General features: G+C 42.9%; 1 protein-coding gene across 7 annotated transcripts in view; it reads right to left on the bottom strand.

The window, feature by feature from the left end:
* Nucleotides 1-17,658, bottom strand: part of MIB2 (MIB E3 ubiquitin protein ligase 2) — a 111,297-nt gene that overhangs the window by 33,450 nt on the left and 60,189 nt on the right. For all 7 annotated transcript variants that reach the window (XM_044281916.1, XM_044281917.1, XM_044281918.1 and 4 more), the window contains 4 exons: nt 3,760-3,866; nt 2,362-2,556; nt 2,138-2,280; nt 1,216-1,323 (listed from right to left, as the gene is read on the bottom strand). In XM_044281916.1, the coding sequence (XP_044137851.1) occupies nt 1,216-1,323; nt 2,138-2,280; nt 2,362-2,556; nt 3,760-3,866 (553 nt within the window). The remainder of the gene's footprint in view (nt 1-1,215; nt 1,324-2,137; nt 2,281-2,361; nt 2,557-3,759; nt 3,867-17,658) is intronic.

The following is a 17,658-nucleotide window of genomic DNA, read 5'->3' as shown; positions in this document are numbered from 1 at the left end:
CGCAGGAACAGGATGGGTCAAGCAGTAGGCCTCTGCAGGATTTCATCTATGGGCTTGCTGATGTAGAAAGCGGAAGGAGGTGGAGAGAAAACGCTTAGGGGAGGAGCGGGGCTCGATTTAGATGGAGGAACCTTTTCAACTAATTTGCATATGGCTCAAAATACTTTTTTTTTTTTTTTTTTGAGCTATGAAAATGAACAAAGGGATCGAAAGGTATGTTTGTGATACTGTGAATGTCACATACAGGGTGCCATTACGTCTTTAATGCATGAAATGTGGTGACACTCCCTTTAAGATTCTGACAAATTTAAACAAAAGTAAACTGCAAGCAAAGCTATTTTTCTGCCTCCACACAATCCTGTCTCTGAGCTCTACAGGCAGTTCTATCCCCCTCATCCCTTTTGCTTTGATATGTGTTGTCAGCTGTGAGCCCTTTTATAGACAGTGATGTGTCTTTACAAATCATGTCCAATCAATTGAATTTTACCAGGGGTGGACTCCAATCAAGATGTAGAAACATCTCAAAGATGATCAAGAGAAATGGGAGGCCATAGAACAAAATTTTATAGCGGACAACCTGGCGGAGCCTGACTGACGTCACTGTAATTAGTGGGGTCTGTAAAGTGCCATTAGTGTCATGTGAGAGATTTGGAACTGCGTTGTGATAGATGGAAAACACAAAGCAGATATGAACAAAGCCTGCGGATGCGTTCAACCCGACTTTTGGTGGTTATTCTGGCTCCCATCATTCTTCAATGTTAACCTGCGCTGCTGTTTATGTGGCCATGGATTTTTTTTTTTGACTGCACACAATTTAGCCCCACTCAGACGCTAAAACGAATCTGCAGCATTCAAACTGTGAATCCAAGGCAGAAATCTGATGGTTGGCCTTGGATTTTTGCCACGAATTCCGCAACACATATACGCCGGATATTTCAGACGTGTATTTTCCGCAGTGTGAACATACCGTAAGACGTCTAATCTAATTATCAATAATTACATGACATTACAAGCACCTGTGAATGAGATCATCATGGCTGAACAGCTCCAGGGGCTTTGTGTGCAACGTGCACCAAACATACTGTACAAGGAGTAAAATGATGTCAGGAGAGAGGAATTCACACCTCACATCTCTCTTCTTAATATCAGAAACGGTTCACCATACACAGATCCTGTTGGATCTACATGTACAATGGTCTTCTGTTCTCCAGGTACCTTTGTTAGAGCCCCAGGATGGAAGGTCCAGCGCGTTTCACTGTTGTACTGAACTCTGACATCTCCCCGTTCTGTAATCCGGTGAACGGTTCCTGTTTGACCTATAAACTGCAAAACCAATAAAAAATTAAATAAAATAAAAATTATAGAAAGCTAATGGAGCAAAACATTAATAAAAGCAATAGTAATAATGGTAATAAGCAGCACCTGTCATCATACAACAGGGCCTATGTATGAGCACCCAGAAGGAGCCCATGTGATGCCCTTGGCCAATTAGAAGCACAAAAAAGTTTCCATGCCTGAATTAGAATGTAAAAAAAAGGGGACATTTTGCCACCCCTTGTTTCAGAAGTGCTAATTCTCCATGCATCTTGTTTTAAGAAGAGCCAAAGGTAACAGGACTTCCCACAAATTACATTCATCACTTATCCACAACATACAGAATAAATGAATGATCACTGGTAGTCCCACCGATCACTAGATTGGGGGTCCCCTGTTCCTTCTAACCAAGGCTGAGTGGTAGAGTCATGATCAAGCATGTGTAATGCCATGCTACTGAACATCTATGGGAGTGTTCAGGCCAGATGTCTCCATCAGTCACATAAACGTTGTGGGAAAACCCCTAAAAGGAGAGAGTTGTCAATTTACTCAAACATTTCCAAGGAGGAACAACGCAAAGTCCCCATACCCCCCCCCCGCCCACCACTAAGCCAGATATGTCAGGAGTGTTGGCAATTCCGTTGCCTGCGAGATAAGCATCTCCGATCGTGTCCTTATGACTACACTTCTGCCTCTGTTTCCTGAAGCCTCAGTGTGAGTTGTCATCAATTCCTTACTTGTCCTTCATTGTGACTGAACCCTGCGTCTGTGTGAATACAGATCAGGTTTGTTCTAATAAGGAAGGTACAGAATTGTGAATTACCTCTGCCATTTTAGGGTTCCATCCACCGTGCCCTTCCTGCATTTCTCGTAAGATCTCCACATCCAAAAGACATTTGACTTTGTCGCCATGCTGGAATGGATGCCGCACTGAACTCTCCTTCCTTTGAATTTCTGCAGGTTTACCTGTATAACAACATGCAACTTATAGACATAGATATTGACAGTGAGGATACAACCATATTGAGAAGTGAAATAATATCATACCAAGCTTGGGCAGGTGGTCTTTGTAATAATGTCCTCCTGGAGCATCAGCAATGCATTTCAGATCTACTTTGCCTTTGTGCCCAACTCTGTAAACATTGGTGGTTCCATCTGCCCAGGTAACACTCGCCACACTGCGTCCCGTCTCCACGTCCCAACCGCGAATATCGACAACTCGTCCAACCTTAGATTCTCCACCTAAGTGATAGTATAAAGACATTTCCATACACTGCACTGTATAGTAACCCGTGCTGCTGTAAGGGTTCTCCAGGACCTTAGGAAAGGTCATTAATGGCAGCTAGACTGGGAGCTGAGCTCAAGTAACCTGGCATGGCCAATACACTGTGAAGGGAGCTGTGCTTCTGGCTATTTCCATGGCGGAAGGTTGCAGAGAACAGCTGATCGCTGGAGGTGCTGGGTGCCAAGCCCCCACCAATCTGACATTGGTTACCCATCCAGAGGAGCCTGGCAAACCCCCTTTAAGAAACAGTAATCAGAGACTGCTAAGAAAACACTTACTGACAACTTTGTAATTGCTCTAGCTGTCAGTGTACCTGACAACCATGCAGTTACAAATTAGTTCACAGCTGGGTTGGCAAGGTGCTGACTTAGGCCTCATGCACACGACTGTTGTTCTGGTCCGCCTCCGAGCCGCAGTTTCTGCGGCTCGGGTGCGGACCCATTCACTTCAATGGGGCCGCAAAAGATACGGACTGCACTGTGCTGTCCGCATCTGTTGCTCCGTTCCGTGGCCCCGCCCAAAAAATATAACATGTCCTATTCTTGTCCGTTTTGCGGACAGGAATAGGCATTTCTACAATGGGCCACCTGTTCTGCGAATTACGGAAGGCACACGGGCGGCTCCCATGTTTTGCGTATCCGCAATTTACGGACCGCAAAAAAACAGAACGGTCGTGTGCATGAGGCCTTAAAGGAAGGTAAAAAGATGCTTGGCAAACCCCTACCAATCTCAGGGGGGCGCCCAATTATTATAGAGTCAACATATCCTAGCAATACACCATCACTTTATAAGAGGGGAATACCGCTTTAAGCTGTACTAAATCGGCATGATAGTGAATAATAAAGAATAGACCATTCCTTGTTCACTGGTGCATTGGCTTAGACTCCTGCGGCCCCTGGCAGCACATTATAGATCAGACTGGTATCAATGCTCAGATCTTGTACTACAGCCCTGAACGGCTGACTCGGATTGGGCTGTGCTGCGGTTCTCTGGGCATCACACCTCCTTGATGGCTTATGTTAGTGATACACCATCATGTGTAGAACTCTGAAGTCAGCTCAACAAAAGTAATATCTTGACATATGGTGGACGTAATGGAAGCGCCCCCCCCCCCCCCTGTAAATTTTCTACTGACACTTTGACACTGCCATTACACTTACCATCCTGGTTCCCCCATTCCCAATCAGGTCCACGCACAACTTTCGCTCCTTGAAAGATCCCTTTGAGGACTATACGAGGCAATCCTTGACGAGGAGTCAGCATGACTCTAGAAAACAAAGAACAAAATCACTTCTACACATGACAATATATTACTAAAAACCCACCCTTTGTCCCAGCTGACAACACATGTGCATCTCTTTCCACTCACTCCAACAGCACCTCGAAAAATAGCCCAGTACTCTGACTTAACACTTTCAGAAGTGCTATTGCATTGCCACCGCTATTCCTAGCCGGGTGCGATGTGGACTTGTTACGGAGAAAGGAGCTGATCCCCAAAAAGGTAGGACCTGCCCCTTTCCTGGACATTTCTGGCATTTCCTGTGGATATGCCAGAAATGTCCCAGATGAGGATACCCTTTCAGTGAAGCTATTAAAAGAGGCTCCTACGACAGCACTAGCACAGGTCACTTCTTGCTCAATGGGGGTGCGAAGGGGAAGTAGTACAAAGTCACCTGTAAAAATGTGTGATTCACTTGTCATCTTTGGCTAGAAGTTATATCTACTGATGGGAAAAGTGAGTGACAACCACAACACCACAATTCCCAAACAGATTTAACACTTAACTTTTTTTTCAAGCTCCTGAATGAGAAATTGATAGTCAGTGACACCCTCTATGGGATTTGTAATATCACCCATATTTGTCGTCACTTTGCTGTAATATCTCTCTCTATATAAAAGCTGAAATTGCATCAAGGAGGGCACGCCGTAAGGTTACGCAAATCTAGGGCGTAGCAGGTGTCACCAAGATCTGCAGATGATCAAATTTTTGGGCACCTAGCTCCAATCTGTGTCATGAGTATAAAAGCTGAATTAAAAGCAAAGATTTATAGCCACATGAAACCTCAAAAATCAGGTTAAGTCTTGGGTGAGGACTGTCAGATACCTCCTATTCATCACCGTGCCAGTTATTGCCACTAGGTGGTTATGAGAATGACAAACTGAAATGAGAGCAAAAGGTGCACAGAGCCTCTGCACAGATGGATTGTCTGAGTAGAAGAATGGCGTGTAGAGATCCATTCTGTACTGCAAGTGAAATTGGATGTCACATCCCAAGCCTAGGGTGGCAAACAGTGTCTACACAAACCATCAGAAGGCGTTTACACGACACTGGGCTACGAGTTAGACATCCAGCTACAGATGTTCCACTGATCTCACACCAAAGCTCTCAAAGACTATTATGGTGCACAGCACGACGCCAAGGGAGGCTGGGAATGGTGGTCTATCCTCTTCAACAATAAGTCTCATACACAAAAATAACCAGAGATTGGTCTGGAGACCATGTGGGCAATCCCATGAAAAGGCCATCACATTGGAACTACACACTGGCACTACGCACCCACTCATGTGGGGTGGGATAATGTACAGTAGCTGGACTCCTCTAGCGTTCATTTCAGGTACACTAGTAGATCGGCGTTACATCGTTTTTGTCATGGAACCAGTGGTATGGCCATTTCTCCAAAGTCTCCCGCATGCTGCTCAAGCTTCTGTGATCAGCCTGCAAGGACTAAATGTGCTAGCATGGCCTGCAGCATTTCCAGACTTGTTTCCCATCGAGCACATCTGGGAGGTCATTTGTCGGTAATGGCAAAGGGAGCTGCCAGCAGCAGATCTTGATGATTTATGTGCCCAAGCGCAATCAGCATAGCAGAAAATTCCTCAGACAACCATTAATAACCTCACTGATAGCATGCAAACACGTGCAAGTGTTATGTCACAGTTGACGAGTCTTGCTTGTGGCCCCTCTCAGTGTACCAGAACAAAGAGCAGCTCTGAGACCACTGATCCCACTCTGGCAGACACAATGGAGCAGATTTACAATTGGAAACGTGCCTGTTTTATTTGAAGCATAAGCTGGCATGAATGTTTTTCACCACCTTTATGAACCGTTTTACACACTTTTTTTTAACCTTATGTCTCGTCTGACAAGCGAGGAGAACCACATGGCTTTGCGAAAATGGGGACGGCTTCACCAGGAAGGGGTGTGGCCTTAAAAAGTGCAGTTTTCAACCAAACAATTCTCTAAAATTTTTGGCGTAAAACCATACCAACTTACAGGTGGTGCAAACTTAGACTACTAGTTACTATCTAAGACTATTTTTGACACACAAAAAAATCCAGTCCGAATAGTAAATGTATCGGTCATTCTTATTCTTGGTATTTAATCTGCCCCAGTGTGTTCAGGATTTACATTTGAATTGCTGGTATGCAATGCTTTATTTCCACTGAAGCAGATCACCAGGGTGGAGGCAAAGGTCTGGGAGGATTTTGGAAAGAAGGAGGACCTGTGGTGATTACCCGAATGCTGCATCGGTGGATTTTTTGTTTTTAAAAAGGAGTGGTCTTCTTGAGAAAAGCCTTTTAACACTAGGGTGAGGTTTTGTTCCAAATGCTTGGACCCAGGATTTTCTGAAGGACTTTCCTTCTAATAAGAACCATCCATTTTCTTATGAATCCAATAAAAGTTAATGCAGACATTTTTTTTTTGTAACAGATTTGTTAAAAGACCTTCAAAGAAACGTCCCTCACATAGAATATGGCTAAAAGCCCAGACAGAACGTCAGCTGCTGGCAGGATGGGCTGCTGTAATTATACAAGTGCTCTGTGGTCATATGGTCGTCTTATTGTAACTCTGATTTCTGGGGCTATTTAGTCAATAAATGTGGACTGAAAACCGATACCCGGCGTAATATAATCACCAACCTTGGTTGGGAATCACTGCAAAGTCTTATCTGGGTCTATATGGGCTTCCAGCAAAAAGGAATGCCTTCATTCACTGAAAAACAGATCTGAAATATAGTGAGGAACAAAAACATAAAAAGTGGAATTTATCATGCCCTGTACTCCAGAATTCAAGCTAAAATAAGTCACAAAATAAGGCTTTTTTCCCGGCATTTTGGGGTCACGCGTGTCAATCACTCCAGGTTTCACAAGTGGGTGGGCCTGGTTAGCTATGATAATGAGCTTCACTTCGATTTAGGATTCAAACTTTTTTGAAAAAGTCTCAAAAAAGTCACAATCTCACTCCAGTAGCAGGGTTGCCAGCCATTTTTCTTTTGCTGGACAATTTATCCCAAAATCACAGTCAACATTTTTTTATGGACATATTGGAAAACCATAATGAATGATGAAGATTATAAGTAATATATGTCTATAGCTCAATATACTGGTAAGAACTCATTACCAGCATTTACTATGAGCTGTAAAATGATGAGAATTACCACCAAAATCATCTAGTCAAATACCACCAGCCTCAAAAAAAAAAAATCACGGACAGGTCTATTTTTTCTTCACGGTCACAGGAAAAAAAAGTCACCCATTTTTACAGACTTTAAATAAATTTCTGGACAATTGGCAACCCTGTCCAGTAGAGGGTTGGTGTAGAAAACCGGAGAAGCTTTTCTAGATAAAAGTTTTAGGTTGAAAACTTAGTCAAATTAGGAAACCATGTGCGACATTTGGTAAATTTGGAGCAAAGTACATCAACACAGACTTAAGTTGCCGGGTGCCTGCTGTTTTAAATGTCAATCACAGACATGTAAACCCTAAGATGCTGAGGTCAAATGTGACCACTGCATCTGGGAGCTAAAAATCCCAAGCCTGCAATGGCTCTCCCTAGTAACGATTGATGGAGCCAATAAAAAAAAAATCTATTAAAACAAAAAAAATAAAAAAATAAACAATCATGAACAACACCGAAAACACCGGTTGTAGTAAAATATGACAAATGGCAAAATGGAAGAAAAAAATAAATGAAAAAATCTAAATTGCTGATTGGTATTTTTTTGGTCACTTCACCCCCCCCCCCCCCCAAAAAAAAAAATATTGAATAAAAAAGTCAAATACACCCCAAAATGGTGCAACATTAAATGGTGCCATTAGAAAGTACTGCTACGTGAATGGAAAAATAAAGTTGTGGCCCTGGAAAGGTAGGGAGTGAAAAAACGAGAACACAAATGAAAAATCCCCTGGGGTGAAAGGGTTACAGGGGCACTGTGCTTTCAGAAACCCCCCACTCATCTCTAGACCAAGAGAAGTGAAGAGTTGGCTTAGCGCTTCTATATGTCGTATTCTGGTCTGCAAAATGCAGTCCATAGACCCACTGAAGTCAATGGGTCTGCAAAAAAATAGGGATGGCACACGGACAGATATTTTGCGAATCCACGGTTTGTGGACCGCAAAAAAGATACGGTCGTGAGCAGGAGACCTAAATCTTTGGTAAAATAAACTCGGACAAGCCCTTTATTAGTCGCCAGCTTGAGCTGAACATAGCTGCACTTTTGTTTTGTAGCTCATAGTAGAGGGTCTTAATTGGGGGAACCCCTCCATGATGTCCATATACCCCAATATACCCTTTAAGCGTATGTATAAACATTCCCCCCCCCCCCCTGCTGTGTACAGAAAATCTTCCCGGCTCGCTCCTATACCAGGCTCTGCAGGGACGCCGAATTTCTTCAAGTACATTGGAGATGCTCCCGGTCATTCCAGCAGCCACACTATGGAAGTTTTTACAGAAGATTACAGTGCTAATTACCTCGCAGAATGCCTTTAATGACTTTTCTGCTCATTGCATAACATGCCAATTAGATAAGGACAGGACACATCTTTTCACTAACTGCAACGATTATCCTCTTGCCAAAAGCGGAGGCCTTCTCAAGGAATGAAATACACAATGTGTGAGATAATACAGGTTTTTACTCGGGAAGCCTGGCATAAATGTGACTGAGAAAATTGTAGAAAAGGTGATTTCTGCTCCGATAAACCTGCCGTAAATCCTCATATAAATCTGCTGCTACTTGTCAGCTAGGGCACAGCTCAATCCAAATCCCAAGGAGGTTGTCTCCCTCTATTGGTGGAGTGTAAAACTGCAATCCTCGAGCCCACTCTGTACTTCAGGCCTGTATTCATCTCTGCATGTTACCCATCTAATAAATAGAAAGGACTTGACATATCTTCACTTGTATTTCCATGAAATAATTATTTTCTTGTGACTCTGCATTGTGTTGTTCCTCTATTACTCCTCATGCAAATGCATGAATAAATGAAAAAGTGGATGATACACTTCTCCTTGTCAACAGGGCCTGTATAACCTGGATTCTTTCTTCGAGGCCCTACAAATGAAGTCGGTGCCTATATGACACCCTAAGCAGATTCGCCAACACAGGACTTTCTAAAGTCTTTTCCATCCTGATTCTGTGCACTTCTTGAGGGTATGGTTTGTATACTGGACAGCAGAGCCACATGTTGAGCCTACTGGGGGTAGCAACCTACTGAATGCAGCCATTTAACCCTGGCACTAAGGCAGAAACACTGCAACTGCATCCTCCCCCTCCATCGTAATTACTTTTTCATACCAATTTTTGGGTACTTTCTGTGGTTTTACAGAAAATTTACAGAATGTTCACACATCGTAGATACTTTGCAGATTTTCTGTCAGGATTTGTGGGCTGAAAATCGGTAGCAACAAAGTGGATGAGAGTTTTAAGAAACTGCAGAAAAAAAAATCCCCATTTACATTGACATGCGGTGCAGATTTTAAAGGGATGCTCCAGGCTTTTCTAAAAAGCCGGCAGCATTCTGACCTGTGGATGCAAGATGGTTTCCTTAGTACTGAGGGTAAGTACTGAGTAAATCTTGCCACAGATTTGCCACGGAATTGGCAGCAAAATCTGGTACACATGGATGCAGTGTTAAAAGAGCCTGCAGACAGTGGATGGGAAGAAGCAGACCTCATACTACACGCAATATTTTATTCAATATTTCAGTTCGAAAACTAACATAAAATATAATTTTGTCTCGACCGGAGCAGAATGTACCATGGAGAATACTAAATTTCCCATGCTGCCTGTTGAACTGAAAACAGACGTGCCTAACAGTCTCCTCCGTCAGTAGGCCATCACCTGGGGGAGCTCATCCCCTTAATACAATAATACACTATCGCCGCTGTGCATGTCAGCTTTTAATTAACTCCGCTTGTAGCAGAATCTTTGATGAGCGGCCAAGATTCCCTCCTTCCCAGTGTGAATCCGGACATGAGTAATGCTCCATGCAGGTGGATGCTGGTGTAACACTCCTCATACCGGACGAGGGAAAAATCGGTAACATTCGGAGGACCTCCTATACGTTTTCATTATCAGGATGACCGCGATAAACCCTGTGATCGGATGTATCCATCTGCTGTATCCTCAGCTTGGCCGACTGTAGTCATATATTAGATAATATACAGTAATAGCTGCTCCAAATACACAGAAATCAAACAGGAGTCCTGCTGACTCCCCAGAACAAGGAGGAAACAGTCATGTTGTGCATTTTATACAACTGATTAAACTTAGGGGCCCACAGGCTGAGGCTGCACTACTGAGTGCTGCTGATGACATCTCCTGATTTCAAGTGTAACAAGATGTCACGGACGTTCCTGTGACAGGTGGCAGGAGATCTGTAAGACTGGCAACACGGGGTTTGATCTGAAATTAGTTCCAGGGTCCTATAGGGTGAGAAAGGATTCTAGGTATCCGATGTATAAAACTTGCCTACCTTTGGGACCTGTTCATACTGGTAGTCTGTCAGGACTGGAGTTAGGGTTTTCTCTAGGAGGTGTCCATCTTCCGTCCCTAGTTTCCAGGCCTTATTCCCTCACCCCTTTCCTTCCTATATTCAGTGTGGTGTTTTCCTGCCACATATGAGCGTGACATTATAAACCGCCAAAACCGTCACTTTTGCTTGTTTCAGTACAGCTATGGATCCTATTGCTGCACTGGTCAGGACAGCTGCAGGGGCTGTCTTTGGAGGTAGCTGACCTCCACACGACCGTCTCGCAGATCCACAGACCACTGGTCCTAGTGGTGGTGGTGGTTACCAGGCCTGTCTCGAGTCTAAAGTTGCCCTCCTGGACAGATTCTCTGGTAAAAGTGATCATTTCATTTTGTTTAGGGAGGCGTGCAAATTGTATTGTAGGCTACGTCCACACTCATCCGAGGATGAGAATCAGAGAGTTGGTGTTATTATTTTGTTGCTTAAGGGGGACGCTCAGTCATGGGCTTTTTCTCTGCCGACCGGATCGCATTCTCTCTGGTCAGTGGATGAATTTTTCAAAGCTCTGGGTCTGTCAAGCTACGTGGCCTTTGTCAGGGAGAGCGTTCTGCTGAGATCTAGTGCTCTGAGTTTAGGAGGTGAGCTACGGATACTGAGTGGAGCGATCCGGCTCTCCGTAGTCAGTTTTCTCAAGGATTATCAGAGAGCCTGAAGGACGCTTTGGCCTTTCATGAGAATCCTGAGTCTCTGGAAGCCGCTATGTCTCTGGCAGTACGCATTGATAGACGCCTGAGAGAGCGAGATCTAGGGGCCACCACTATCAGGACGTACTATCACATAACGTATGGTCTTCCTCTGACACTTTGGGTAATGATACTCCTGGGTTTATGTCTGGAGACGAACCCACGCAGTTAGGGGAAGCTACTCCCGGATCCACTTTTAAGCATTCTGGTCGTAGGAAGGGAGTGTGGTTTTTCTGCGGACAGAAAGGACATTTTAAATTGATGTATGTCCATGCATTCAGCCCCAAAATGAAAAATAAAAAGGGGACGATTAATTCCCATCTGACTCTTGGAGGGGTGGGAGGAGAGTCAGAAAATGTGCATTTGTCTTTGCCTAGTAGTACCCGATTTTGCCTAATTGCTGAGGTGGCGCTAGAGTCCAAGACTGTGGGGATTGAGGTGTTTATCGACAGTGGAGCAGGGGTGAACCTGATTGATACTCAGTTCGTCCGAATGCATGGGTTGTCTCCAAGTGCATTAGAAAAAAACATTTCCGTTTTTGCTATTGATTCTGCACCTCTAACTCAAATGTGTTTATCTCAGATGGTGCATGACATCCAACTAAGAGTGGGTGACTCATCAGGAAATTCCAACCATTGATTGGCAAGTTAGACAGATTCTGGATTGGGGCGATTATTGCGTTGACAATTGTTTGAATATATCTTTTCTGCTTTAACCACTAACACATTACCCTCTTTTATATCTGATTTTGCTGATGTATTTTCTGAGTGTGGATGCCAGGATTTACCTCCACATCGGGAATACAATTATCCTATAAACCTTATTCCCGGAGCTAAATTGCCCAAATCTAGATTGTAAACCCTTTCTGGACCGGATCCTTACCCCCTTCCTTCGATTCCTGATTTGTTTAACCAGATTGTTGGTGCCAAGGTGTTCTCCAAGTTGGACTTAACCACTTCAACCCCCCTAGCTGAAACACCCTTAATGACCAGGCCACTTTTTACACTTCTGCACTACACTACTTTCACCGTTTATTGCTCGGTCATGCAACTTACCACCCAAATGAATTTTACCTCCTTTTCGTCTCACCAATAGAGCTTTCATTTGGTGGTATTTCATTGCTGCTGACATTTTTACTTTTTTTGTTATTAATCGAAATTTAACGATTTTTTATTTATTTTTTGCAACAAAAAAAAAAGACATTTTTCACTTTCAGTTGTAAAATTTTAAAAAAAACAACACCTTTATAAAGGGGAAAGTCTTAAATTCCATGGTTACCTTGGCGGCTGTATACGCCCCAAACAAGGGACAAATTAAATGGTTTATACAAGCGTTGGATTCTCTAAAGCAATTCACTGAAGGGATTTTGATACTGGGAGGGGACTTCAATCTGGCACTGGATCATGGGATGGACTCCACATCTGCCACGCCACAGTTTTCAGGTAAACAGAAACGTAGATTTCAGATTGCTCTGGCTGATGTGGGTCTATCCGATGTGTGGAGATTGATACACCCTGAGGTGAAGGATTTTACCTTTTTCTCTAAAGTTCACGGCTCTTATCAGCGCATAGATTATATATTTTTATCTAACAATGCTATTCCCATGGTTAAGGAAGCCTCCATAGGGTCGATCACGATATCGGATCATGCCCCGGTGAGTCTGAAATTGGCGTTGAAAGGCATGCCTGAGCGGCAATGGTCATGGAGACTCAATACAACCCTTTTGGAGGAGAGTGGTCATAGAGACAGGGTTCAGAAGGTATTGCTAGATTATTTTAGCTTAAACGAATCCCCTCAGATGTCATGCCCAATACTGTGGGAGGCCCATAAGGCTGTGGTAAGGGGGGAATTTATTAGCATAGGTTCCAAAGTAAAAAAACAAAGAACGCAGATAATAAATTCCTTACTCTTACAAATATCTACACTAAAGTTACATAAAAAGTCTCGGACAGATGAGGTATTAACTCAACTGAAATCTCTAAGATCTCAGCTAAAGGATAAACTGGACATTAAGTCAGCTAAAATATTGCAAGCCCTGCGTTTTAAATATTATTCGCATGGCGACAAAGGCTCTAAATTGATGTCGAACCTGCTAAAAGCCCAGAGAAATAAGGCCTTTATCCAAGTAATTAAATCTAGAGAGGGGAACAGGTTAACTGCTACACCCGCTATAGCGAAAGAATTCTGTAGGTTCTATACCTCACTTTACAATCTAGAGGGAGAAAGGGGGACTGACAGCAGAGATAATACATCGCTGCAAAACAACATAGATGACTTTCTGGAATCTATTGATATGCCTGCCTTGTCTGCCGGAGAAAAGATGGATCTATTAAAGCCGTTCACCGAGGAGGAAGTTGCTAAGGTCCTCTGTAGCATACCATCTGGAAAAAGTCCGGGACCAGATGGATTTCCTATAGTGTACTATAAGAAATTTGCGGAAATACTGATTCCTCATTTCACTAAGATGTGCAACTCCCTCCTTGGTGGCTCGGTTCTTCCCCTGCAGGCCCAGGAGGCGACATTCACTATCATCCCCAAGGAAGGGAAGGACCCTGAAACGTGTGGTAGCTATCGCCCAATCTCGCTCCTTAACACGGATTTAAAATGGTGGGCTAAATTGCTAAGTCATCGTATAGCGGGTTTGCTGCCTGGGTTGGTGGGGGAGGAGCAAGTAGGGTTTGTACCCGGCAGAGAAGGTAGGCATAATGTTAGTCGAGTGGTAAACGCGGTTTGCTATGCTAAGAAGAAAAATATGCCTTTACTATTATTAGGGACAGATGCGGAAAAGGCATTTGATCGGGTTAGCTGGCCTTTCATGCGCAGTACCCTATTGGCGTTTGGCTTTCCTGATACGTTTGTCAGAGCGATCTTCTCCCTGTATTCTGCTCCCACAGCTCGCATTCTAGTGAACGGTACACTGTCTGATCCTTTCGTCATTAAGAATGGCACTAGGCAGGGGTGCCCCCTCTCCCCATCTTTATTTATTTTAGTCCTTGAAACGCTTCTGCTAAGATTCAGGCAGGATTCTAGTATTAGAGGAATTAAAATTAGAAGTGATACACAGAAAATGGCAGCATTTGCTGACGATTTGCTACTAATGGTCACTAACCCCATAGAAGCAATGAACCAAATTCTAGACACCTTTACAGCTTTTGGAGAGATTTCCAATTTTAAAATTAACATGGAGAAATCAGAAGCCATCGGAGTTTCCCTAACCCCTTCCCAACTGAAAAAGATAAGAGATATGTCCCCTTTTAAGTGGCCCTCCACGGCAATTAAATACTTGGGAGTTATGATACCTGCCAATCCCACCCAACTGTTCCAGCTCAACTATTCTCCTTTGTTGACCAAAGTTCAAACGTTCTTGACTAAATCCTTGTCACCCAGGGTTTCCTGGCTAGGGCGGAAGAACGTATTAACCTCCTACATTCTCCCCCAAATACTATATATGCTTCGCTCCCTTCCGATAACAATTCCCAGATCATTCCTAAATAAATTGAGATCGATTATGGGGAAATTCTTATGGGATAACAAAAGAGCCATATTACCGCACTCCCTGCTTATACGGAAGAAGAGACATGGGGGAATCTCTTTACCAGATATCTCTGCCTACGTTCAGGCTATTCATCTAGAGAGATGGTTAACCTTATCCAGTCCAAGGGACACTTCCCTGCATACTAGGTTTGAGAGAGAAGTATTAGGTAAAAGAAGTTCATACTTGTTGTGGCAAAAACCTTCAACTCTAAGCCCTACGGCACTCATAAGTGTTATAACTAAAAGCACTATTAAAGAATGTCAGAGGTCGTTAGCGTTAAACCTTGGAAAAGGAAGTCTATCCCCTATTGCCCCCCTTAATATACTCCCATATGTCCTTTCAGATAGAGTTATAGAAGCCAACCCAGTATGGGACTCTGTATCAGAACTAAAAATAGGAGACCTTTTACAATTACCTCTCTCCAATGATATCTATGAATCTCTCAAAGGTGAACCTCCGAGGGTAGGCTCAGATATACAAAAATGGGACTTTGAAGTCACAGTGTAAGAAGTTTAAGGTAACTAAACACCAATCTAAGATAGATCCATCCTGGTTAGAGAACATGGTCTTATTGCCGAAATTACCAACTAAAACTTTATCTTTAATATACAGACAGATTCTAGAAAAGAGAGGGGATAACCCGCCCACTTACATTAAAGAATGGGAGAAGGAATTGGGGATAACTCTTGATGAGCTTAGTAAAACCTTCATTTTATCTCACTCACATGGGTTCTCCAGATGTGTTAGAGTGCAGGAGAATTCGCTCAAAACCTTAACTAGATGGTACCGTACACCTGAATTCCTGCAAAAAAATCAACTTACTTCCCTCAAGCGAGTGTTGGAGATGTATGGAGGGAGTGGGTAACATTTCCCACATATGGTGGCATTGTCATAAAATTAGACAGTTCTGGGACGATGTGGAGAGCACCATGAACAAGATCTGTAGAGGGAACCTATCTCTTTCTGCCTCTCTAGTATTATTATGGAAGCCCGAAGGCAAATTTACCCCTCATAAAAATAACCTTCAGACGCATATGATAACGGCTGCCAAGTTGCTAGTTCCTGCGTTATGGAGGACTACAGAACCGCCGAGTATTACCATGTGGTATGAGAAAATGAATCACCTCTGCAGGATGGAGGAGTTAGCTAGTTGGGAGGCTCATAATAGACAAAAGTTTCTGGAAATTTGGCAACCCTGGCTGTCGCACATTGAATCCCAACAGGATCAGAGGTCTTGAGAACCCCATTCTGGAGAGGTGATTGAGGAATAGGGGTTCCCGTCTTCCCTGAGGGAAACAGGCCAGAAAGCACAGTTAGGTCTCTAGTTTATTTTGGGATCCATTATTAAGCAACCAAGTTCAAGTGGAAGTTGATTAAACTTAAAACATTTGCTATTCAATGCACTGATTTCAGATTAAGGGGGAAGGAGTGAACCAACTCGATTCTTGTGTTTTGTCCAAGATTTGTTTTCTATTTTATTGTCTATGTCCGTTTATCGATATGTGGTTTATCTTTGTACCGCAAAAGAGGAAAAGTGATGTATAAAACTTGTAATGTCACAATGCATGATATGTGAGGTTTTGTAAACCAGATGGTGTCTTTTGATAGAGGTTATACTTGTGACTTGCAACGTCTTGCTATTTTAGCCAGTTGCACTGGTCTGGTCCTTTCCTTTTTACTTGGAAAACAGAAAGAATATGTAATATGGTACTTTTGTCTACTATTATAATAAAAAGAGAATGTTTAAAAAACAACATCCATATATAACTTTTTCGCTAAATTTATTGTTCTACATGTCTTTGATTAAAAAAAATGTTTGGGTAAAAAAAAAATGGTTTGGGTAAAAGTTATAGCATTTACAAACTATGGTACAAAAATGTGAATTTCCGCTTTTTGAAGCAGCTCTGACTTTCTGAGCACCTGTCATGTTTCCTGAGGTTCTACAATGGCCAGACAGTACAAACACCCCACAAATGACCCCATTTCGGAAAGTAGACACCCTAAGGTATTCACTGATGGGCATAGTGAGTTCATAGAACTTTTTATTTTTTGTCACAAGTTAGCGGAAAATGATGATTTATTTATTTATTTTTTATTTTTTTTCTTACAAAGTCTCATATTCCACTAACTTGTGACAAAAAAATAAAAAATTCTAGGAACTCGCCATGCTCCTCACGGAATACCTTGGGGTGTCTTCTTTCCAAAATGGGGTCACTTGTGGGGTAGTTATAGTGCCCTGGCATTTTAGGGGCCCTAATGTGTGCGAAGTAGTTTGAAATCAAAATCTGTAAAAAATGGCCGGTGAAATCCTAAAGGTGCTCTTTGGAATGTGGGCCCCTTTGCCCACCTAGGCTGCAAAAAAGTGTCACACATCTGGTATCGCCGTACTCAGGAGAAGTTGGGGAATGTGTTTTGGGGTGTCATTTTACATATACCCATGCTGGGTGAGAGAAATATCTTGGCAAAAGACAACTTTTCCCATTTTTTTTATACAAAGTTGGCACTTGACCAAGATATTTATCTCACCCAGCATGGGTATATGTAAAATGACACCCCAAAACACATTGCCCAACATCTCCTGAGTACGGCGATACCAGATGTGTGACACTTTTTTGCAGCCTAGGTGGGCAAAGGGGCCCACATTCCAAAGAGCACCTTTAGGATTTCACCGGCCATTTTTTACAGATTTTGATTTCAAACTACTTCGCACACATTAGGGCCCCTAAAATGCCAGGGCACTATAACTACCCCACAAGTGACCCCATTTTGGAAAGAAGACACCCCAAGGTATTCCGTGAGGAGCATGGCGAGTTCCTAGAATTTTTTATTTTTTTGTCACAAGTTAGTGGAATATGAGACTTTGTAAGAAAAAAAACAAAAATCATCATTTTCCGCTAACTTGTGACAAAAAATATAAAAATTTGAGGAACTCGCCATGCCCCTCAAGGAATACCTTGGGGTGTCTTCTTTCCAAAATGGGGTCACTTGTGGGGTAGTTATACTGCCCTGGCATTCTAGGGGCCCTAATGTGT

The sequence above is a fragment of the Bufo gargarizans genome, chromosome 2 (assembly GCF_014858855.1).
Source record: "Bufo gargarizans isolate SCDJY-AF-19 chromosome 2, ASM1485885v1, whole genome shotgun sequence".
NCBI classification, from domain to species: Eukaryota; Metazoa; Chordata; class Amphibia; order Anura; family Bufonidae; genus Bufo; species Bufo gargarizans.
This window is presented reverse-complemented; position numbering and strand designations above follow the sequence as displayed.